Genomic DNA, 25,545 nt, shown 5'->3' with positions numbered 1-25,545 from the left:
TATGCAATGCTGGAGCTCGGTACCACATGGGCTACACAGAGCTATACAAATGCTGCAATGCAATGTCCATGGTACTTCTGATCATGTTCTGATTGAAACTCTTTGTCCATGGGCTAGTCCCACTCTGCCCTGTACCCTTTCTCCATGGTGCTGAACATGTGCTATCCATGCTCAGTTTCACTTGACTAGTGTCCTCTGTCCATGGTGCCGATTCTGACCAGTCTCCTCTTTCCCTGGGGCTGGTCTATGCTCTCTTGTCCACGGTGCTGATTGTGACCAGTGTCCTCTGCCACAGGTGCTGATCTATGGTCTCTGTCCATGGTGCTGATTGTGACCAGTGTCCTCTGCCACAGGTGCTGATCTATGGTCTCTGTCCATGGTGCTGATTGTGACCAGTGTCCTCTGCCCTTGGTGCGGATCTATGCTCTCTGTCCATGGTGCTGATTCTGACCAATGTTCTTTGTCCTTGGGGCTGATGTATGCTTTCTGTCCATCGTGCTGATTTTGACCGCTGTCTTTTGACCATGATGCTAATCCGTGCTCTCTGCAGTGATGCTGAATCTGACTGGTATCCTCTGTGCCTGATGCTGATATATTCTTCCTGTCAATGGAGCTCATTCTGACTGCTGTCTTCTCCCCAATGTGCTGATGATGATCTGTGCTCTCTGTCCATGGTGCTGATTCATACCACTGTCCTCTGTCCATAGCGCTGCCCTGTGCTTTCTCTCCATGGTGTTGGATCTGAGTGAGTCCTCTGTCCATGACGCTGATATGCTGATCCTAACTGGGCTCCTCTTCCCATGGTGCTGATTCTATCCTCTGTCCATGACACTGATCGGTGCTCTTTGTCAATGGTGCTGATTCTTACTAGAGGCCTCTGATAGTGGTGCTAATCCGTTCTTTCTCTACATGATGATCATTCTGACCTGGGCCTCTGCTCATGGTGCTGATACTAATTTGAGTTGTGATTAGTTGTGTCCCCTAGGTCTCTAGTTTCTAATGGTCTGCGAGACGTTCTACTGTGATTTCTGGCAAACAAAGGTACCTGACTGTAAGGGGAGAGAGGTGGGGAAAGGGGACGAGGGCTTGAATAGGAAGATACTGTTTTTTTAGTACAGGAAAGCAACTGGTTAACAACATTTCCGGCGAAAGAAAGTTACACAGAGCTCCACCAATTCCGTGTCCACCTACCTAGATAGGACAGACCTCTGGTCCTTTACAGCTGTTTTTGCCCTCATCCAGGAATAAAAGGTAAGATTTATCAATTTTACAAAAATGAACTGTTTATCCCACGCTCGGGAAATATGATCTCCAACAGACAGTTCTTCATCTAAAGGTTTTGCACAAGTGGAGAGCTAGCAGAACAGTACCACTCGTAGCTCAAGTTGTAGAATGATTTGGAAGACCTGGCCTACATAATGACAAGGTCATAAGGACTCCAGCAGGCAGTTCTTAATGCAGATCACGCGCTTTCGAGAGGTGCATCCTATACAACGTTTAGTGGTTACTTTAGCAATACCTTAAAATGAGGTTACCTTAATATTTGCCTTCAAATAATAAAAATGATATCTTCATTTAAATGCATTCCCTGATACTGTGGGATAAAGATATGGGTAGCCATGTCTCTTTTGTAATACTGAAGAACTACTGCTGAAGTGTATACGTTCTGGAATATATCAAAGGAAGTGCATTGCAACACTGTACTGTAATTTAGCAGGTGGCTACAGGCGTGTCTGTTCTCTAATACCGCAGAGGATACCATTTTCTGCCAGTGTTGTAATATAGCAGAGGCGGTGCAGCCTTATGTCAATAAAGTAATATAGCAAAAACGTTGTAATGTAGCCATAATTTGCCTTTGTGTTCTAACATAGCATATGTGGCGCTGTCCGGTGCCCGTGCGTGATAAAAAAATACACAATGACACCTCTTAGTACTGGAATATAGCAGAGACGTGAAAGGAAGAGCAAGACAGGTACTTTTGTTGTGCGCAGAGGTGGTGTACGGTACGTCTGTACTCTAATGCAGTAGGGGCTGTGCACCTCTGTCTGTGTGCATTAAAGAAGATGTGGTGATACCGATGTGTCTCTCTGCTACATCATAACAGAGAAGAGGCAACCATATATATCTGTGCTGTCCTAAAGCAGAGGTGATGCAACTGTCTCTTTGTGCTGTAATAAAGCACTGGTGAGGCAGCTCCTCTGTGTGGAAGTACAGCAGATTAGAAGCCGTCGTGCCTCTGTGCCGTACTATGTATTTGGTCTTGTAGTTGTCTCTTTGTGCTGCAAGATACCATTGATGATTCACCTGTCTGTTTGTGCTGTAGCACAGGAGTAGTGATTCATCTGTCTCTGTGCTGTATTACAGCAGATTAGCAGCAGGCCCAGCTCCCTACCTTAATAGACAGGGAGTGGTCTAAGTGCCTTTTTGTGATGTGATGTAGCAGTGGTGGGTCACCTGTCCCTCTGTGCTATAATATAGCAGTGCTGGGTCAGCTGACCCTCTGTACTATAATATGCCAGTGGCGGGTCATCTGTAAATCAGTGCTGTAATGTAGCAGTGGTGGGTCATCTGGCTCGCTACACAGTAATATATTAGTGGTGGTTCATCAGTCCCTGTGCTCTACGATAGCAGATTAGCAGAAGTCCTAGCTTTGTGCTGTAATATAGCAGCCGTGGTGCTGATGCGTCTGTGTGATGTAAAATAACAGTGGTCACCTGTCTTGCCGTGCTGTAATATAGTAGTGGTGGTTCATCTATCTCTGTGCTGTAATATGGCAGGTTAGCAGCAGTCCTGGTTGTGTGCTGTAATATAGCAACCATGGTGCTGATGCGTCTGTGTGATGTAAAATAACAGTGGTGGGTCACCTGATTTGCCGTGCTGTAATATAGTAGTGGGGGGTCATCTGTCTCGCCGTGCTGTAATATAGTAGTGGTGGGTCATCTGCGTTTGTGATGTAGTACAGCAGATTAGCAGCAGTCATGACTTAGTGCTGTAATACAGCAGCAATAGTGCAGATACGTCTGTGTGATATAATATAGCAGTGGTGGATCATCTGTCTGCCTGTGCTGTAATATACCAGTGGCGTGAAGTCTGTCTCGCTGTACCGCACTATATCATGTTTGGTTCATCTGGCTCCCTATGCTGTCGTACAGCAGATGAGCAGCAGCTCTGTAATATAGCGGTGACGGATAATATGGCAGTGACGGATAGTTGGTCTTTCTGCACTGTAATACAACAGTGATGGTTCATCTGTCTGTGCTGTAGCAATTGTGGGTCTTCTGTTTCTCTGTGCTACGATATAGGAGTGGTGGTTCATCTTTCTGTGCTGCAGGAGTGGTGGGTCATGTGTGTCACTGTGCTGTAATACGGCAGTAGTGGTTTATCTCTGTCTCGCTGTGCTATGAGGCGGCAGTGGTGGTTCACCTGTCTGTGCAGTAGCATTGGTTGGTCTTCTGTCTCTCTGTCCTGTGATATAGCGGTGGTGGTCCACCTGTCTGTGCAGTAGCTGTGTTGGGTCTTTTGCATCTCTGTGCTGTAGCAGTGGTGGGTCATCTGTGCTGTAATACAGCAGTGGCGGTTCATCTCTGTCTCGCTGTGCCGTAAGACAGCAGTGGTGGTTCACCCGTCTGTGCAGTAGCATTGGCGTGTCTTCTGTTTCTCTGTGCTGTAATATGGCAGTGGTGGTTCTTCTTTCTGTCCTGTAGCAGTGGTGGGTCATGTGCCTCTCTGTGCTGTAATATGACAGTGATGGCTTATCTGTCTTTGCAGTAGCACCGGTGGGTCTTCTGTCTCTGTGCTGTGATAGAGCAGTGGTGGTTCACCTGTCTGTGCAGTAGCAGTGGTGGGTCATCTGTCTTTCTGCACTGTAATACAACAGTGGTGGTTCACCTGTCTGTGCCTTAGCCATGCTGGGTCTTCTGTCTCTCTGTGCTCTAATGTAGCATTGGCGGTTTCTCTCTGTCTCGCTGTGCTATAAGACAGAAGTGGTGCTTCACCTGTCTGTACAGTAGCAGTGATGGTTCATCTTTCTCTCTGTGCTGTGATATATAATTGATGGGTCATCTGTCTCTATATGCTGTAATATGGCAGTGGTGGCTCACCTGTCTGTGCAGTAGCAGTGGTGAGTCACCTGTCTCTCTGTGCTGTAATTCAGCTTTGGTGGTTCATCTCTGTCTCTCTGTGCTGTAAAACCGCAGTGGTGGTTCACCCGTCTGTTCAGTAGCACTGGTGGGTCTTCTGTCTCTCTGTGCTGTGATATAGTAGTGGGTGTTCACCTGTCTGTGCAGTAGCATTGATGGGCCTTCTGTCTCTCTGTGCTGTGATATAGTAGTGGGTGTTCACCTGTCTGTGCAGTAGCATTGATGGGCCTTCTGTCTCTCTGTGCTGTGATATAGTAGTGGGTGTTCACCTGTCTGTGCAGTAGTACTGGCGGGTCCCTTATCTCTCTCTGCTGTAAGATGGCAGTGGTGGTTCACCTGTCTGTTCAGTAGAATTGATGGGTCTTGTGTCTCTCTGTGCTGTGATATAGCAGTGGTGGTTCACCTGTCTGGTGATTCACCTGTCTGGTGGTTCACCTGGCTGTACAGCAGCATTGACAGGTCTTCTGTCTCTCTGCGCTGTAGCAGTGGCGAGTCACCTGTCTATCTGTGCTGTAATACAGCATTGGCGCTTTATCTCTGTCTCGCTGTGCTGTAAGACAGCAGTGCTGGTTCACCTGTCTGTGCAGTAGAATTGATGGGTCTCCTATCTCTCTGTGCTCTGGTATAGCAGTGGTAGCTCTCATGTCGTGTAGTAGCAGTTGTGGTCTCCTGTCTCTCTGTGCTCTGGTATAGCAGTGATGGCTCTCATGTCGTGTAGTAGCAGTTGTGGGTCTCCTGTCTCTCTGTGTTGTGATATAGCAGTGGTGGCTCTCATGTCGTGTAGTAGCAGTTGTGGGTCTCCTGTCTCTCTGTGCTCTGGTATAGCAGTGGTGGCTCTCATGTCGTGTAGTAGCAGTTGTGGGTCTCCTGTCTCTCTGTGCTGTGGTATAGCAGTGGTGGCTCTCATGTCGTGTAGTAGCAGTTGTGGGTCTCCTGTCTCTCTGTGCTCTGGTATAGCAGTGGTGGCTCTCATGTCGTGTAGTAGCAGTTGTGGGTCTCCTGTCTCTCTGTGCTGTGGTATAGCAGTGGTGGCTCTCATGTCGTGTAGTAGCACTTGTGGGTCTCCTGTCTCTCTGTGCTCTGGTATAGCAGTGGTGGCTCTCATGTCGTGTAGTAGCACTTGTGGGTCTCCTGTCTCTCTGTGCTGTGGTATAGCAGTGGTGGCTCTCATGTCGTGTAGTAGCAGTTGTGGGTCTCCTGTCTCTCTGTGCTCTGGTATAGCAGTGGTGGCTCTCATGTCGTGTAGTAGCAGTTGTGGGTCTCCTGTCTCTCTGTGCTCTGGTATAGCAGTGGTGGCTCTCATATCGTGTAGTAGCAGTTGTGGGTCTCCTGTCTCTCTGTGCTCTGGTATAGCAGTGGTGGCTCTCATGTCGTGTAGTAGCAGTTGTGGGTCTTCTGTCTCTCTGTGCTCTGGTATAGCAGTGGTGACTCTCATGTCGTGTAGTAGCAGTTGTGGGTCTCCTGTCTCTCTGTGCTGTGGTATAGCAGTGGTGGCTCTCATGTCGTGTAGTAGCAGTTGTGGGTCTTGTGTCTCTCTGTGCTGTGGTATAGCAGTGGTGGCTCTCATGTCGTGTAGTAGCAGTTGTGGGTCTCCTGTCTCTCTGTGCTCTGGTATAGTAGTGGCGGGTCACCTGTCTCTTTGTGCCGTAGTGCTTGGGGTTAGACGCACTCATGGCTTGGAGGTGTTTGTGTTGCTGTTGTGCTGCAGACCAGGCTCTGTTCTGTAATATTACAACAGTACTCATGACGGGTCTCAGCCATCGGAGTTTGGCAGGTAATACTCTTGTTCTTTTTAATGTGATTCCCTAGTGGTCGCCTCACTTCATAGCAATTGTCTTGTTCCCGCTGGCATTTTTACTCTGTTCTCTTTCTTTTCGGTGTATTGATTATCAGCCTCCTCCCCAACACACACACACTCCCCCCCCCCCTTCACCCCCCAGGGTGCCTCTCCCTGCAGCCCTCAGTGTGATGGCTGATTGCTATCTGCTAATTAATGTATCCCGAGGCCACGTTCCTATTCATTGGGCCGATAAGGGGAATTGGATGTCATTGCCCTGCACAGCTTGGCAGAGAGGCAAACTGTCCTGATAAACATAAAGACACCCCCGCCTCTGTCCCACAAGATGAGATCGCCCAAAGGTAAGAGCGCCCACAGGCCCGCTCGATACTTCAATCATTTCTATTGTTAATTGTGACCTGGCTGGGAAAACAGCGAGACCAGCGAGACTTTCCAAACAGAGTCCGTCAACCTCAGGGGTGAATTTTTGGTCGTGAGGAGGCACTACACACGAATACAGGTTAGGGTGACCACCTGGCATTGAGGCAAATTCTGGACAGGACTGTAAAAAATTCAGGACAAAGGGTCAAAATTCAGGACAAAAATTCAAGAACAAACGTCAGTTTTACAGACACGCGCTAGAGAGGCCATGCCCCATATGTTGTCAGTTCATTTATTTACTCTTTTTTAACATAGCACTATTTATTCACTGTGGTCTTTTTGTGATTGTCTCCTGGTATGCTACAATCAGGTGTCACATTATGTCCTTGTTCAGTAGTAAATTAATGCCCTTCAGTACTGCGGAAAGGCCATCACCCCTACCGAAATCTACCCGATCTTTCCTGAAGAGAAAGTAACAGCAAAAGTTTGATTATGTTTCTGAACATTTTAAAACCCCTGGAAAACAGTTTGGGAAACATTAAGGTAATTAACCTTATACTAGTTTAAACAAATTGAACAAAAACATCTGGCTTACCCCAACCGCCCATGGACTTTCAACCTATTTTCTTTTTAAAGAGGCAGGGCAGATGGTGTGGGTGGCAGTCTCACACCTAATGTCAGGATGTGATGTACCCATGATTTGTCTGTAGTCTCACTGCACTAGAGTGTATGTCTGGGACTCTACATTTATCTCAGAAATGGGAGCCCGGACTACCAATCAAAGATAATAAAAGAGGAGGATGAAATTGAGAGCAAATGGGAGACCAACTGCAAGTAATTCTAAGGGTTGTTGCTAAAAACTGGATGAATAAAGAAGAGAAGAACAAGGTGGGACAATTCCTAAAATCAGACAAGATGGGTCCACTAAGACTATTCAAAGGTATTGGGTACCTGGGGAGTTGTCTCTGCACACAGGAACGAAACAGAAGGGGCACTGTGAAGTGGTTGAACAAGCAACACCCATCCATCTTGGCAAACTCTTCTGGTGCAATGGTCTGCTGTTAGTGCTTTTGAAGTGTGAGCAGGGGCCAGACCCCTTGCAAGGTTGTGCAAGGCAATTGCCCGCTTTGTCCATGTCTTTATATGGTTTTGAAATTGAGCAAAAGCCAAACTAGAGATCTGGGTTATCCCTAAGTGTCAAGTACACATAGAATCTTCAAAATATTTGGGATGTAAATTGCACAAACAAAATTTACAAATGTTTAAATTTAATTAGTGTTTCTTTAACATATGGCACTGTTTTCACCTTTATATACAATTAGATCTCAAATTGAACTGGGAACCAGTTACCTTTTGATACCTAGTGATTAATATCTACCACTCTTACACTGATTTCCAGGATGAAAATCTCGGCAGAGCGAACGGTCCCTCCTAGCCCAGTTTGCTTTTTGGTCTTCTCTTCTGCTTTCTGTAGAGGCCACGTGGCACTAGTGAAGATGGGGTGCTACCCCAATGATAGTATTATTTTGAAAACCTTCCCCTGCTTGTCCTTCATTCCTTCTTCAGACAGGCCACACATCTGATTTGGTCACTGCAGCGCCATCGGGAGCTCTTTCCACTCTAAAGCTAACTGTGACTGCGGGTGGATTAGGTCTCCTGTACTTAGAATGCTATTATTCAGCTGCACAGGTCCAATGGGTGGCTTGCTGGCTTTCTGCCCACCTCCCTGCATGAGATGGGGTTTACCAGTAAAGACTTTTAAGAAAGGCTTAATGCACTGCTCATTGTTTCCTACTGACCATTCTACGGATCACCATCCGGGGTTATCATGCACGGCTTTCTCTTTCCTTGCCAGAACTTGTAAACTCACTGACACAAAGAAACCCTATGCTCCTGCACTACCTTTGCTAAGCCTTCCCACTCGCACAGGATGGCTGTGCTCAGAGCAACTCCATCAGTGGCATGTTGCATGTGTCTTAAAATTGGGGACTTTGTTTCTGAACAGTGAGCTACTAAATTTCCATACTCTTGTGGCAGACTACCATCTTCACCCCGGTCAACTCCTTACTTACAACCACCTTAAATAATCATGAAATGCCCTATTTCATGTCTGCCACCTAGCACTAACCCTACAAGAGGTGTGCCAGAAGCTCTGTACCATAGGAAATGGTGGTAAACTGATAGAATGGGTGTACAGACCTATCCTGCAACATGAAAACCACTCCAGGTCTTCTCGCCACACTACCTGGGTGATTGATGAAGCCAAACCTCTGCAAGATATGGACTAAAATACTGGACTTTCCCCACAAAGTATCCCACAGCTGTCACTTTAAGTAAATTCATAGTGCTTCTTTGTGAATGCATTCTGCCCGTTGCTTGCTATTGTCCTTGTGGTTTGTAACTCAATTTGTTTCTTTCAATTTGCTGGCTTTATTTGTTTTAGGCTATGCAGCTTGAATTCGTCCCTTCCTTTGCCAAAACCTTATTTACAGTATCCTGCCGAGTGCTCCCTTTCTGTAAACAGGCCTGTAAATCTTGTTCTTATCTTATCATATTTGCTGTGCATTCAAAGAACAAAGTCAAATGTCAGACTCTGCCTTCGGTGGGAACTTAGGGCCATATGTACGAACACATTTTCCCATAGACACAGAATGGGCAAAACTGCTTGCTACATCTAGCCCTTAGTGTTTACTTTCCTTTCTCTGACTTCAAAGTGACAGGATTTATGCAACAATCTTGCTGGATACTGGGGTTAGGAAAGAGTTTTTTCTATCACATGACAACATTTCAATAAACTTCAGAATATATCAGAATTAGAAGTACAAATCAAGCACATTTTTGTTAATTCTGAACTGTGCTGGAAACAAATACCTTTACATGATTAAAACAAATCATTGCATTAGGTGATGCAATTTCCACACATCATCGTCTGTGCACAGTAGAGTTTGATTTGAAAAACGGTATATCTGTGCAAATGTAATTGTCATTTCAATCAAAAATGTGTTGTCTGTAATGGCAGTGTGTTAGCATACCATCCATACTGCACTCCACTCTGCTATGCACCACTACACGCCACTGCACCCTACTCTGTATCACTCTACTTTACTCCACTCCATGCCACTGCACTCTTCTCCATTCGGAACCATGCCACATTATGCCACTGCACTCAATGCTACTTCACACTATGCCTCTCTACTCTACTCTGTACCACTCTACTCTATTCCACTGCACTTTACGCCTCTCTACACCACTGCGCTCTGCTCGTCTGCACGCCATACCACTCCAGTCTAGGCAACACCAATCTAATCCACAAAACTGCACTCTCTGCCACTCTGCAACACTGCACTGTAAGCCACTGCACTCTAAGCTAATACACTCTATGCTAATGCCCTTTACTCTGTAACACTCAACTCTATGCCCCTGCACTCTACATCAATACACTGTACATCACTATAATCTACTCTGCACCTCTGCACTCTATGCCACGGCACTCTACACTACTTTACTCTATGCCATCACACTCTATGCCACTTTATGCAACTCCACTCTACCCTGCGCCTCTCCACTCTAAGCCACCTCACTCTACTGTGAAATAATCTACGTTATGCCACTGCACTCTGTGCCACTGCATTCTATGCCACTGCACTCTACCCTGCACCTCTCTACTCAATGCCACTGCACTCTACTCTGAAACAATCTATTCTACGCCACTGTACTCTATACCACTCTGACCACTGCACTCTAGTTCAATGCACTCTACACCACTGCAAGCTGACACTCTGCAACACTGCACTGGCTGACACTATACACCACTCTGCTCTGTACTCTGCACTCTGCACCAATATACTCTATTCCACTGCCTTCTATGCCACTCTACTCTGCCCAATGCCACTCTATGCAACTGCACTCTACACCTGTGCACTCAAAAACAACTGCAATGTATGCCACTGCCCTTTACTCTGCACCACTATACCCTATGCCACTGTTCTCTGTACCACTCTACACCACTGCATGGACACTCTACTCTGCAACTCTGCACTCTACACCACTCTACGCCACTGCACTCTAGGCACTATACTGTACTCTACACCACTCTACAATACTCCACTCTGCACCACTCTACACCACTGCACTCTATGCCACATGAGTCTACTCTGCACTCTATGACACTGCACCACTCTGCATTACTGCACTCTCTGCTACTCTATTGTATGCCACACTACTCCACTGCACTCTATGTAACTCTACTCCATGCCACTCTATGCCACTGCACCCTGCGCCAATGCACTCTAAACAACTGCACTGTACGCCACTGCCCTCTACTCTGTTCCACTGTACTCTACGCCACTGCTCTCTGTGCCACTCTACTCCACTCTACCTCACTGCACTGACACTCTACCCTGCAGCACTGCACTCTCCACCACTGTACTATACACCAATGTACTATGTACTACTGCATTGTATGCCACTGCACTCTATGCCACTCTACTCTGCATCACTCCACTCTACAGCACTTTGCTCTACTCTGCAGCACTCTATACTACGCCACTGCACTCCCTGCAACGTGAGTCTACTCTGCAATCCATGCCACTGCACAACTATACACTACTGCTCTCTCTGCTACTCCATTGTATGCCACTCTACTCCACTGCACTCTATGCCACTCTATTCTGTCCCACGCCACTCCATGCCTCTGCACTCTAAACCACTGCACTCTACGCTAACGCACTCTAAACAACTGCACTGTACCCCACTGCACAGTACTTTGCACCACTGGGCTCTACGCCACTGCTCCTATGCCACTCTACTCCACTCCACACAACTATGCCACTAACTTTAGGCCATGCTGAACAGCAGCTACTCTGGTGTGTAACATGGCTTATGGCTAAAACACATTAGCAAAGCCAATAACTCTTTCGTAGATGAGACCTATTGGCTTTGCCAATGTTTGTTAGTACTATGAGGTACCGAGGTACCTGAAAGAACTGTGAAAAATACAATTACATCATAATAAAGGCTGCTACAAAATGTGCAAATACATTTCGGTTAAATAAAAAAAAGGGCTTCTCAAATACAGATTTTAATAATATACAGTTTATACCTAGTACTAAACATTTTTATAACACTCCATTAAAACCTCACACTCCACAGCTCACCTTGGAACACCATTACAATACCTCTCTAAAAGAAATATCTTTGCCACCAGAAAACTTCAAGTGACTCCTTTTAGTAAAGTAAATGCAGGTTTTCAAGCCCCTTTGTATTTTCAGATTTACCAGTTGGGCACATTTGCATGTCTTTAGGGAAGGAGACCCCCTGGCAAGAAGGTCTGATTCTTATCCGTCTGCCCCTCCCTCAGAGCACAGGAGACTCCCTGCCTTCCAGTCCAGCTGGGGAAAATGATCTGCCCGTAATTTCGCCCTGCCTCCGTTGCCCTTTAGGTGAAAGGTTAAAATTACGGACAAATGCCGTCCGTTACGACTTTCATCACGGACAACGGACGGCAGGGCGAAATTACGGACAGTCCGTGAAATTTACGTATGGGTGGTCACCCTAATACAGGTAAATGTGAAGAGGGGCACGAAACTCTAAAACAGAGACCCGACAATGGACGCTCGCTTCTGTACGGCAGGAGAGGCTGAGCCCTAACTAAGACATATAAAGCCACAACCATTCACCCAGACTTTCAAAGGGTGGCAATTTTGAACAATCACAACTTACTCTTACTAGGTGGTGTGGGGTAGAACATCTAGATCAGGCTGCAAGTGTTATCACGTGCAATAAACAGAAAGTCCAAAATGTGTCATTCTTTTTAAGACAGGTATAAGGCTTTTGTGTCATTGCATTAACGCCAAGTAACTAGGAAACGTCCTGGCATCAACAGTTAGGTCTGACAGGATATCAGACTGTATTGTACTCTGTAGCTGCAATGAGTCTTAACTTGTAGGACATGAGAAATGGCTACAGGAGGTGTGATGGATGCACGAGATGGCGTATGGCTGAAGGGCTCCGTCAAGCAATCTTTATTTCTCTCACAATCCCTCGGACCTGTCGGAATTAAACTTGCACCGGCTGTACCCCGGCCATATCTAAAAAGGATCTCGTCAAGGCCGCTCCTTTCAAAATGAAACCCACATGATCTGGTGCTGCAACTGAGGCAGTGCGAGTTCCCTGGCTTGCAAGGACCCGAACCGCAGCCAAGGACTCAACGAGCACCCTTTACTGTTTTATGGCAGGGCGGTTACAGCAAGTGCGAACCTGGCTCCTTATTCCTTTGATCCAACATAGTGGACATAATGGGGAAATTACAGCTGATGGTGAGTTCAGAAAAGTAAGATCAATGCATTTCCCAAATCTACAGTGGGGAGCCACCAGTCCCAATGAGTCCCCCAAAGCACAGATTACCCCAGAACAATTTTTTAAAGTCATTTGTGATACCCAAATGACCATAGAGGCACAAGTCTGTTGAGCAGGAGTTTAAGTGGGACTTCGGTATCATGACCTGAGGAACACAGTGGAATGGGTTACTGAGATAGAAACTAGAATCTCAACAACAGAGGGTTCAGTGCAAACAGTATACACAGATGTCACCCATCTGAAGCACACAGTGGGCCGCCTCAAATAAAGAGTTGAAGATGTGGAGTGCAGGTCACGAAGGGACAACCTCTGACTTGTTGGCTTCTCTAAGAGCACTGAGAGGTCCGACTCAGAACACTTCTTGACCACTTAGCTGAGGATGTGAGTCCCAACAGAGGCATTGTCCAGTTGCATTACAATTCAAGGAGCTCGCCAGTCTTTGGCAGCAAGGCCTCCCTCCCAGGGCCATTCCCAGTCCCATAATTACCCATAACTTAAACTATGCAGCTAAGGATGCAATAATATGATAATCTCTCTTAAAACAGACAATGTCATTGACTCAACACGCTACACTAATCAGCATATGCCCTGATTATACAGGGCCAGCAGCTACATAGATCTTTCACATTTGTAAAGCAGATACTGAAACCCATGAATTTAACATCCATGCTCCTGTTCCTGGTGAAAATGAAGATTATACATAACAGCAAAACTAAAAAAATTTCAAAACACCTCAGGAGATCTGTGACTAGCTGGAGACATGGAGGCCCTGCCCGAGGGCTGCCACAGGGCACCGGTTCATGGAATCTGGTAAGACAGTGACATTTCATGTTTAGCTTACTCGCCACCCTCTTTCTCAGATATATAAATGTTTATACCAGGGACATAGGGCACATGTTAGGGTAAATGGGGCACTATCTCTTCCTTTCAATATCAAGCGCAGCACAAGGCAAGGCTGCCCCCTCTTACCTCTCCTTTTTGCCCTAGTCATCAAACCACTTGCAAAGTGGGTCCGGTGAGATGGACTGCTTCAATGTCGATGGGAAACTGTGCGGGAGTACCTAATATCATTAGTTTACGACTGCAGAGAATCTGCAATTGGGGTGGAGAACTCTGCACATGAAAAGCTAGGACAGGCCTATCTTTTTTATGTGAGGAGTTCTCCATCCTGACTAAGGATGTCCGCAGTCATAAACTTACTATTACTATTCAACTCTTTGTTTGTCAATACAAAAGCATTAGTAAAATTACGTTTAGCTCCTCTAGTATTGGATCTGTCATAGAGTCACATGCTTGATTCATCCCCGTTGTCGAAGTGGGAGTCCCAGTGTACTTTAACATAGCAGTTCACATCATTACCATAGGCCCTCAATGACAAAGAGCAACGCTTTGATCCTATCAATTCTTTAATAAAAACGGACGAACCTTAAACACTGACCAATCAAGTGACAGCACCCTCTAGAACACTCCCAAGAGAGGCAGAATCCCTCAGGTGTTTTACTGCACGTTGTGTGAGAGGGAGTCTCACTGGGCTCTGCACAGTTTCTCTTCAGATTTTAGGTATTGCACCGAGTTCAGATTGGATATGGCTGACACACCTAAAAAAGGATTATTTCGATCCTGTACTACATAGGGAAAAAAGAGATTACATGTTGATGATCCTCATAAGAATTTATATACTGCCTTCATCCTCACCACAAAGTGAAGGACTGTAAGATTTGCTGCAAATGTCTGTCAAAGACTCTAAAAGATCGAGAATGTAGACTCCTATTATGGCTACAAAAATCTCAGCCTTCCATAACAGTTCTGGAGAGGACTCTGACTCCTCTATTGTTCCTCACAAGAAACAATCAAAGAGAAACATGTTCTCTGAGGAACAACCTTAGTCTTCAAAGAAGGCCTTAAAAACGTCTGATCATAAGGACGAAAAAGGAAGGCATGTGGCTAGTCACAGTAGATCCGATCCTTCTACTCCATCTAGAAAGTCTGTCACCTCTTCTAGACCGTATTCAGAACCGTCAACACCAAAATCAACTTTGAAGTTCTCGTCCATGGGAGCATCATCAACGGCACCATCGACAAGGATGAGGACAAGTAAAATAACATTTACTATGACGTAATTGACTACAATGAAGACAACACTGTCAACGTTCGCTCGGATGACGATCTCGTCGACAACTATCCCTGCTACATCGCAAGCATTACCACCAACAACGGTACCATCCAATAACAGGACTTCATCATTGTTAACATAACCTTTGGCGACTCTACTGATGACAGTTCCACCATCGATGACCCCACCGTTGACATCCTTACAGTCGACAATCCCACCATCAATGGCACTGACCACATCCTTGTTGACGACAGATTCAGTTACAAAGCTGCCACCGCTTACAATTCTAAAACCCTCGTCAATGGCATTGTTGACAACACCGTTAACCATTATCAAGATGTCAAAAAAGATAATTAGACCAGAGCATACCTCTCCCAGCAAGGTTTCTCCTTATCCTCTTAGCTACCTTTTGGATATAGGCGATTCTGATAACGATGAGGGTCCATTTGGGACAGCGTGTAGTTCGTCACAGCTTCGGGTAAAATGCAGAGATTTGGACGAGGACGATGATGATGTTGACCAATATTATGGTGACTACTATCAAGAGCCAAGATACGCTGGTAGACCCTCCCCTTCACAGCATTATAGATTGCATGAGCAACCTCAGGTGCCTCAAGGCTTAGTACAAGTACCTTTAACATTACTGTAAGATTTACAAAAAATGTTGAAGGATTACCAAACTAGGTACCCCTATGCACCTTGCCAACTGGATGCAGAACAGGTACCAGCTCTGCCTCCTCCTCAACAACCAACAACTCCAGTGCACCTTCCTCCTCCGGTTACACCAAGAATGTCCCCAGTCCCCAGTAACTAACATTGCTGCCCCTCCTAGAGATGATCCTTCTTCATCTAGTGATGGCCATGAGGAAGGTGAAATTCAGGACACTCATTCTCACCATGAGTGGGATGAATACATTTTACCAACACCGTCCCCACCACCTTTCCATCCAGTAGATTCTCCACTGGAGGACATTGGTGAGTTTCATGCAATCATGCAAAAGGCTGCTGACAGATTCCATCTCCCTATGTCAGTAAAGCAGACAGACTGCTTTCTGTATGATTACAAAGAACTTCAAAGGAAATCGGTAAGGGCTATACTGATAATTGATTATATTTGACAGGAAGGAGTAAAAATTATGTAAAATCCAGCTAAAGTGGTTTAAGTATTGCCAAGAATAGACAAGAAGTACAAGGCTCCTGAGGACGCGCCAGCCTGCTTAGTGGGTCACCCAAGGGTGGATTCTGTAACTACTCAAGCGGCACAACGCTGCTCCAAAAATCCAGCAACACATATTTCGGCAATACCTGAGAAAAAAGCAGGCGCCTAGACAACATAGGAAAGAAGTTCATCACAATGTCTGCAGTTACAGAAAGAGCAGCCAACACTCTGGCTATCCTGGCATGTTGTGACAGACAAATATGGTCTGACATTGGGGATTTTATGGAACACATACCCAAAGAAAAGAGAGCAGAAGCTGGGAAATTGCTGCAAGAAGAAGAAAGAATATCCTCCCAAATAATCGACTGCGCTATGTATACAGCATTGACTGGATTCCAGGAGCTTGCAGGAGCTGCAGCTTTACAGAGACAAAGATGGTTAAAGTGTTCCTCTTTTAGGCTGGAAGTCCAGATGAAGATTTTAGACGTGGCCTTTGACGGGCAAGCACTTTTTGGGAAGGACGTTGATGAAGCACTACAGACAATAAAAGTGTATACAGAAACAGTCCGGCATTGGGTACCATACAATTCAGAAAAGCTCCCTCCAGAGGAGCTGGAGAGAAAAGCCTCTCCTCATATAGAGGTGCTTATCAAACATTTCAGCAACCGTGCCAGCAAAATAGGCCTTATTTTCAGTTGCAAGTATATAGACAGCCACCTTCATCTGCTTATCATAAACAATGTATGAAGAACTCCAGCAGAACAAAGGGACCTGTTTCAAGTGCTGGCTAACACCACTTCCAAATTAAAACTGAATGCACATACTTCCAACTATCATCACCGTTGGCAAAGCATAACATCGGACAAGTGGGTACTAAATCTTATTGCTCACGGACACACTCTGGAGTTCATCAAATGACCACCAACAACTCTGCTGCGCACCCACCTCATCTTCACTTACTACGTCAGGAAGCCTGCATCATGCTGGAGAAAGGAGCAATAGAAAGAGTTCCTCAATCCCAGAGGGGAATAGGTTTCTATTTCTGTATTTTCTAATCAAAAGGAAATCAGGGGAATGGACACCCATTCTAGGTTTACGGAAACCGTATAAATTCCTGAAGAAACAAGCTTGCCACATGATCACTCTTTCAGATGTTCTCAAGCTCCTGAACCACAAAGATTGTATGACAACCCTGGATCTGCAAGATGCGTACTTTCATATCCCCATTCACCCCAAACACCGCAAGTTCCTCAGATTCATGGTAGCCGACACTCACTACTAATTCAAAGTTCTTTCCTTTGGTCTCAAGTCAGTGCCACATATTTTCACAAAGTGCGAGCTGCCGCGCTGCGAAGTATATATATTACTATATTCATGTCACCTTAAAAATATATTTCATATTACCTTGAATGTGGAGGACGTGTGCACCGGGTTGAGTGCATAGCTGTTAGCGGTTGGGCGCTCCTGTGCGCGTACTCTGCCTGCCTTTTCTCTTCTCATTGTTCTCTTTCTGTTGTTAGTCTTGGCCTCACAATACTTGCTAAAAAGGCCCCTCTCCTGGACTTCTTGCGGGGATCGTACTGCCGAGAAGGCTGGCGGACTCTGCTGAAGCGGACAGTATAGAACCATGATGCTTTGCGAGGCTGAACTTGGGTCCTGTTGAATAGATCTTACTTTATGTCAGGGGAGGGCTGCACATCGATACAACCTGTATTTACAACTGGCGGGCCATTCTTGTTGTTCTTTGTTTTGTAATTTGCAATTATCAATAAAAAAAAAAATATATATATATATATATATATTTCATATTAATACCCACCATCCGCTAATACACTTTGGACAAATGTTCCACTTACTGCTTGCTAATCTGGTTCAAGCATGTGAATCTATGAAATTCCAATCTTGGAGAAGACAATAAGTTACTTACCTGTAACTTCAGTTCTCCAGTATTGTTATCTTTCATAGCTTCACATAAGACCCACTCTCCTCCCCTGAGAGGCTGCCTTTATAGCTTGTAATTAATTTTTACACTTGTGCTCGAAAATCTGAGAGATTATCCCTCTCTTGGGAGTGTCTTGGGAGTGTTCTAGAGGATGCAGTGACTTGATTGGTTAGAGTTTAGGTTTGGTCCTTTTTTTAAAAAAGGAAATAGATAGGTTAGCAAAGACATTGCTCGTTGTCATTGAGGGCCTATGGTAATGATGTGAACTGCTATGTTAAAGTACCGTGGGACTCCCATTTCAATGACGGGGATGACTCAAGCATGTGAATTTATGCAAAATACCAATACTGCAGAACAGAAGTTACAGGTAAGTAATTTATTTTCTTTGTGAATCAGACCCATAAACTATGAGAAGCACATACACAAAATTGAGAAACATACACAGACACATAAATCATGAAAATCACTTGGATATGTGGACACTGACAGTTACACACAAACTAATAGAAAGACACAGTCTTACACACAAATACACTACAAGGAGCACACAAATAGACACACAGTCACATACCAACATAAACAAAAACTATGACAACATAGAAAGACAATCAAGCATTTACGCAACATAGATGCCTAAATTATGAGTCAACCAGTCACCCACACATAAGCTATGAGAAACATCCAGTCACACACATCTTGCTTATGGGAAGCACATAACCAAACATACAGGCACATAACAGAAACACACACAAACACACTAACTATATGAAGAACTTAAATAGACAGACGTGCACCGACCTACACACACAGCACAAAACAAGATAGGCCACATGTGGTCCTAGAAAGAAATAGAAACTGCCTTAAAGACATAGAGGAACCCTGTGAAATTAGCAAACTGAGATAAACATTTCTCACAGAGATACATATATTAACAGAAAACACAGTCAACAACAAAGGACACACGGATTTCTGCGCTCTACATTAGTTCACTGCTCTTTCTTCTCAGTTCTGTCTGCAAGTGCCATAATCTATAAAGTCCTCTTTCTCTCTGAGCTCTTTTTAGGGTTGAGCACACAAAGCACGCTGCCCTTAGTGTAATCTCTCTGTGGGATTTTAACTATGCCCATGTCACGCCCATCAGTTTGGTGGGTTTGTGGGTTTGCCTTTTAGAATTCGCTTGATTTAATTAGTGAAAGGCATGCATACGTCATGCCTTTTCCGGTGTTTAACTCGCCTCAAGCGCACTGGCCAACTACTGAAAACATATGAGGCTCCGTGTTGTGGTATGGTTTCTGAAATACCTTTTCTCTTTGTTTCGTAAGCAGTGCGATCTCACTTTTACCCATACGTTTCACTGCGAGTGAACTTCTGTTTCCTTTTTTGTGTCTGCTTTGCACTCATGGCAGCAGTCGGCTCGCTTATGTGAAACTGTGTTACTTTTCATTTTCAGTTTATGTGGCAGGAAAAGTCTGGTTAAGAGTTTACAACGCAAGTAGCTTTAACTCGATCAAACGCGAGACCCATTGCATTGTAAATGCTTGTTTTACATTTCCTTTACTTCCTGCACTCAGATTTCTGCAGCTTCCTTAGTCACTGCCTTCTCTCGTCAAACTCCTTGATGTTATACTCACAATTTTAGATGCTATATTCAGAGCTTCATTATGAATAGATTGTTCCATTGATCTGCCTAAATTCAGCTGCGAAAATGGCATGAAGATTTTGGTCTGCAAATTACCAAAATGCATGGTATGCCCCATTTTAAGGGGCGCAACGTGTAATAGGTGATACGTATTATATCTTTTAAATTCCCATACTCGTTGTTTTGGATTTTAAAAGCTGTAATAATTATCACGTCCCAAACTCGGCACTCACAACTAGGGCCTCTTTCTCTCATAGTTCTCATAGTGGCTAACACTGTACACAGGGTGAACATCTGATTGGCAAGAAAATTAGATGGTCATGCCTGACGTATGCCTTGCCCAGTACTTTCTGAGAGAATTGCTGTGTTTGGATAACTCTAGAAAGTTTTGGGGTTTGCACACGAAAGTCGTGTCCTATACTGCCCCTAAATCACCTAGGAGAACAGTCAAAGGAAATCGCAGGCAAATGTGATAGGTTAAGCTGAAGTGCGCAATATAAGAATTAACCTAGCTATGTTTGGTGTCATCATGAATCAACTGTCTCATGGGAGATAAGATATACATAGCCACTGAGGTTTAGTGAAAGTGTCCCCTGGCAGAATGATGTAAGTACTCTGTGAGCTTAGGCCACTTTCAGAAAGTCTGCGTATGCTTTAACGTGTGCTTATAAAGTGCAAATGTACCTTTAGAGGCGCCTTGGTGAGGAGAAACATGTTTATTGTTACCCAACCTGATAGTCCTCATTTTATCAACCTCAGGCGGGTGAAATGCGGAGTGGACTCACCAGGCATCGAACCTGTGAGCATAAGGTAAACCGTAAATTAATGCGCTGGATTAATTAGTCGTCGGAGCCATCAGACCCATCTTCTTTTGTACACCCTTTGAGAGTCCAGCTCGCGCCCATTCATTTAGCTCCTGAACAGAAGTTTTTCCCATAGCATATGAGCTTGTTTGAGAATTATATCTACCCAGTTCTTGGACAGTTAAAACACAAGGTGGAGAAAGTAAATTTGGCTTAGGTATTGGGGATACTGACCAAGGGATTCCTCACTAAGGCATAAAAAGCCCTTTCCAGACATACATTGCAGTTTGCACCACTGTTTGGCTTTTCTATGGGTCACAAACCTCACCTCATTCCACTCAGGGCTCCATTCCAATGGGCAGAGATTAAGATGCAGAATTACTACACCTAGAATTACCTATACTGCAGGTATCGGCAATTCTGGAATCTAGCAATACGGCCGTTCCAAAGAAAATGGCCTATTTTTCATCATTTTCCCACCCAGATATATCTCTAGCTTGTAACTGGTGGAATGTCTGGAGGAAGGGCAACAGCAGGAATGCAGTATTTTGCAGGAGTTGTAATTCCCTATTCCGAAGACCTTGACTCTCTCCCCTGTGCAACAGTGTCAGCCCTCGATTTCTCCTCTCCTATATCTTCCTGGAAACGTTTGCAGTTAGGTTGTGATCTCTCTTACTCTAATCTGTCTCTCGTGTTGCTCTCTGATTCTTTCTTGCGCCTCTCCTGGTCGTCAGTGTCTCTGCTACAGTCCTGTTTGATGAAGGTGCTTTGTCTCAGCACCAGGAGTCCATGCCTGAGACTGTGTTCCACAAAACCCTCCCAAATACACTGCTGGGACACACATGGACCTACTACCAACGGTGGGTGCTTCAGAGTCCAGGGGAGAGCTCTCCTTGCCCTGGTTCTCAGGACCTAACCACCATTATGGAAATTGAAGATACAGACATCCGACCAGCTAGTGAGAAAATAGATATATTTGGAAGCACACTATTGTGATTCAATTAGAAACAATAATAATAATAATTATAATAATATAACAAAATGACTAATGCTAATGTATTTCATTATAGTCATAATTACTGCATATGTTACCATTTCATAGTGCTGTAATTAACAGACGCTACTACTGCTTGACTAACAGTCAGGGATTTTTTTCAATCCTGATCTGCAGGTTATTTATAGATCTCTCCAGCTATTTCTTTAACTGGCATGAAAATAAAGTTAACTAAGAATGCAGTGGGATGAAGAGAGTCTGATGATCTTTGGTGCAAGATACCCATTTCTATACTTCTTTCAAAGGCCCGATTACTAGTGAACTATATTTAAGTGTGAGGATACCCAATGGCTGCAATTACCATTTGTGGCTAGTATCTCTCACCTAAATCTGGCAGTTTTGAGTCTTTGACACCAAAATGGGGAATAACGTGGACTCTGAATTGCCAAATTCAAATCCGCATGCAGAGTCTCCATTTCAGGGAGAAATCTGTTCTGGTTTATCACCTGTTCTGACCTGGTGGTAACTGGGAGCAGGGGGTTTATGTGTATCAGGAGTAGGGAGGGTGTCATGGGGAATGATGACACGTCGGGTGATGATTCAGTGTTCCCCATGTGCCATAGGAAGAGGTCGAGTGAGGGGTAGGGCTCTGGCTAGAGTGGCCTACACTTGTTCCACGATCCTCATGCCATTTTAACCATCCACATTTTCCAGTTAATAAAGTGTTCCTACTCCCGGAAAATCCAATTGAGGTGAATACTGTGCCAGTGTGATTATGCAAACCTATCTCCCAAAGACATACCTCTCCGTCTGACTTGTAATCTGCTCCAGAGTGTCTTGGCCTGTATGGCAAAACAGGCGTGAGATGTCAAAAGTATTCAGTTGCTTGAGTCTTTGAACAGGCTACAAATAGGTCTGCTGCTATGAATGTTTGTAGAATTCACAGGTCTGTTGCGATATTAAAGCCAGTATAGGCAGCAGTCTTCAGTTAACACCAAAAAGGCCACTAAAGAGCAGAAGATTGCAACAAATGGCTTAAAAATTGCCCTATTGCTAGGACCCGGGAAATGCCCAGACAGAAAACTGCCACTTTGCCTGAGCCTCTCAAAATCAGTGCACAAGAGAAATGTATACCTGTTTGGGTGCTGTGTTTTTTCAGCCCTCGCATTGGGAAAAAGCCGTACTGCTATTTTTCTTCTTCTTTGACAAAGCTGGACAGAGCTGCCGGACTGGTGCTATAACTGTGGATGAAAGGGTAACTTAAGCCCTTTTTTGTCTCGACCTTTTTAATACGTTATAGAAGGGTGGGGGCCTGTAGAGAACAGTTGGCATTTTAGGTGGAGACGTCTCTACTTAGGAGTGGAGACGTCTCATTGACTTATTCGAGCAAGGTGCAAATCAGTTCATTGGGCATGGAAGTCAGAAGCTGATTATGCTAAACTAAACCTGCCTTCCACTCTTTGTACTCTTGGTGGGGAGTTCTAGAAAGAAGTTTGATTCTCTTGCCCAGCAGATGCCAATGTGTGGCAGAAGGACCACTTCAGCTAGATCTCTTTCCATTCTCATTGGTGTGTGATACTGTGTGCATACAATTTAGGGCCTGATTTAGAGTTTGGCAGATGGAGTTACTCTGTCACAAACATGACAGATATCCTGTCCGTCATATTACGATTCCATTATATCCTATGGAAATTGTAATATGGCTGACGGAATAACTGTCACGTTTGTGACAGAGTAACCCGTCAACCAAGGTCTAATTCAGGCCCCAAATTTCATACTTACTGTTCCGTAAGCACTCTGAAGCAGCCTAATAATCAGGTTACAAAAAGTAACGAAAATGAACAAAACATAAATGCAAGATTGGTGGTTATCATGTGGCTAGTGAGTCAAAAGCACAGACTTACTGTTTCAATGTCTCTTAAAGCAATAAGTAAACACCCTGGAATACTCCATCACGAACATGGCAACGGTCCCGTTTGCCATATTATAAGTGTGATACAGTCAGTGGCATTTATAATAATGTGCTAGGGAAATCTACCTGGTTTGTGGCAAAGTAGATGTCTGAAAATTCTATTTAATGCCCATTGTCTTCACACAGCAGTGCACAGATATCAGGCCTTTCTGACAATACACTGAAGTCTTTACTGATTTTAGCTTTTTTCTCTATCCTGTAGCATATGACTGCTTCTTCGTTGCCTTTCACCAAGACCTTCTCCCTATGGTCCTCACACCCTCTTTTGGTTGCCTCCTAATATTCTCATTCTCTCTTTTTCCACTTGGTCATCTCTTCTGCCCCCCGTGAAGTGTTTGTCTCGCTCTTGTCTCCTGGCTCTTTACATGTTTCCCTACATGTCTCTGTCCCATCCTCTTGAAACCCTCTTGTTGTACCGTCGACTTGCCTTTTGTCATCACTAGCCTGTTACCTGCATCCAGTATCCTCTTTCATATCTTTGACTCTCTCTGGTCCTCTTTCTTATCTCAAACTACCTTCTCACCTTTGCCTCAATCCTTTCCAATGTCTCCGTCAGCCGTCCCTCTTTCTCTCTTGGCCCACTCTCCTCACTCTGTTTCCTTTAACCCTCATTCTGTATTCCTAAATCCTGTCTCCTGTCTCTAACCCTCTTGTATTTCTCCTCTTACCCCTCTGTCTAGTTTCCTGACCATTCTCCTGTTTTCTGACCCTCTATCTTGTTAAATGTGACTGTCTCGTCTTCCTCCTGATTCTCTGTTCTGCATCTTGACTATCTCTATCTCCTGATCATCTTTTGAGTCTCCCTACACTCTATCAAATCACTTTTAATTCTCTCTCGTAGAAGTCTTTTCGGTCCTCTAGAGCTCTCCTTACCTGGTGCTCACTATACTCCCAAGACCCTTTCGCCATTCACCCTGACCCTCTGTCCTGTCTTTCTAGGATTCTCTAATCTATCCCTGGGGGACCAGATGAGCCTGCTGCAGAGTGCCTGGATGGAAATCCTGATCCTGGGGATCGTCTACCGTTCGTTGCCATATGAAGACGAGCTGGTGTATGCAGAGGACTACATCATGGATGAGAAACATTCTCGCCTGACCGGGCTGCTCGAGCTCTATCTGGCCATCCTGCAGCTGGTGCGCAGATACAAGAAGCTCAGAGTGGAGAAGGAAGAGTTTGTCACACTCAAAGCACTTGCCCTTACAAACTCAGGTAAGAACCTGCGCACTCGGCGAGGGCTATGCACACACAACCAAGTGCACACTCCAATAGTCATGAATACGCCTCAGCTCCTGCTCACGCCCTAGCCACATATATAATCAATTAACAAAGTCCATTGAGTGAGACGGCGCAAACCCAAAAACACACCAGGTGGAGAAGGCTGCTTTAAGGAAACAGATGCATATCACATCATACAAAAAACCTATGCACACATTTTCAGATTAAAAACAACCTCACTGCACCGATAATGATTATGACAAAAACACCTCAAGAATAGGGGGATTAGGAGGATTCAAGGTCCAGTGTATGTCCTCCTGTACAAGTTACGAATAATGTGATACACTGTTCCTGAGAAAAAACCAGGGGACTGTAAGGCAAGTGCTATGGGATCCTATTAGTTAGGAGCACGAGTCCTCACACACCCAGTTGGGTGTCATGCTTCATCATCGGACAGGCTCCTCGTCAGACTGGCGCTGCAATGTCTGACGGGCACCACCCAACGGGGGGCTCTTTGCCGGAGATCTTTTCTCGATGATGCCACACTCACCCTCAAAAAAATCAAGGGGAAGACACCGAGGAGGGTTGAAAACGGAAATTAAAATTGGTTCAGAACCCTAACTGTATGATTAACTTTATTCTATTTGTATAGGGTAGAGGCCAAGATTAAAATATTCGTCACGAGAGTGGGACAGAGATAATGATCAACCACTCTCTGACTATCTGTCTTGTAATGGGGGGTCAGGAAATTACAAAACCCACCTCAAGAATTGGGTCGACATGTTTCGCGTCTCAGCGGTCCACATGGATCCAATGACGCTTCCTCAGGACCTAGTATAAAGAAACTCCTCCTACTAAAAGCTGAGTAAGCTATTAACATATCAAATCTGACAGTCAAGAAAAGGTAGGTAACGTCAGTCACTTACATCAGTCCATTATGACCATAGATTTAATGCCTATTCGTCGCCCCTCCTAATTTAAGTAAGGGCTTCCTGGGATCACGCAAGCTTACAGCCAGGATCACATAGCACACTAATTGTTGGTTATTCTAGGT

General features: G+C 44.8%; 1 protein-coding gene across 1 annotated transcript in view; it reads left to right on the top strand.

Annotated features, from left to right (window-relative positions):
- Positions 1-25,545, top strand: part of ESRRB (estrogen related receptor beta) — a 205,923-nt gene that overhangs the window by 150,471 nt on the left and 29,907 nt on the right. Inside the window, exon 6 of the mRNA XM_069206011.1 lies at positions 24,216-24,485. Coding sequence (XP_069062112.1) covers positions 24,216-24,485 — 270 coding nt within the window. The remainder of the gene's footprint in view (positions 1-24,215; positions 24,486-25,545) is intronic.

This window comes from Pleurodeles waltl, chromosome 9 (assembly GCF_031143425.1).
Source record: "Pleurodeles waltl isolate 20211129_DDA chromosome 9, aPleWal1.hap1.20221129, whole genome shotgun sequence".
Taxonomy (NCBI): Eukaryota; Metazoa; Chordata; class Amphibia; order Caudata; family Salamandridae; genus Pleurodeles; species Pleurodeles waltl.
Note: the sequence above shows the minus strand (reverse complement) of the source record. Positions and strands in the feature narration are given on the sequence as shown.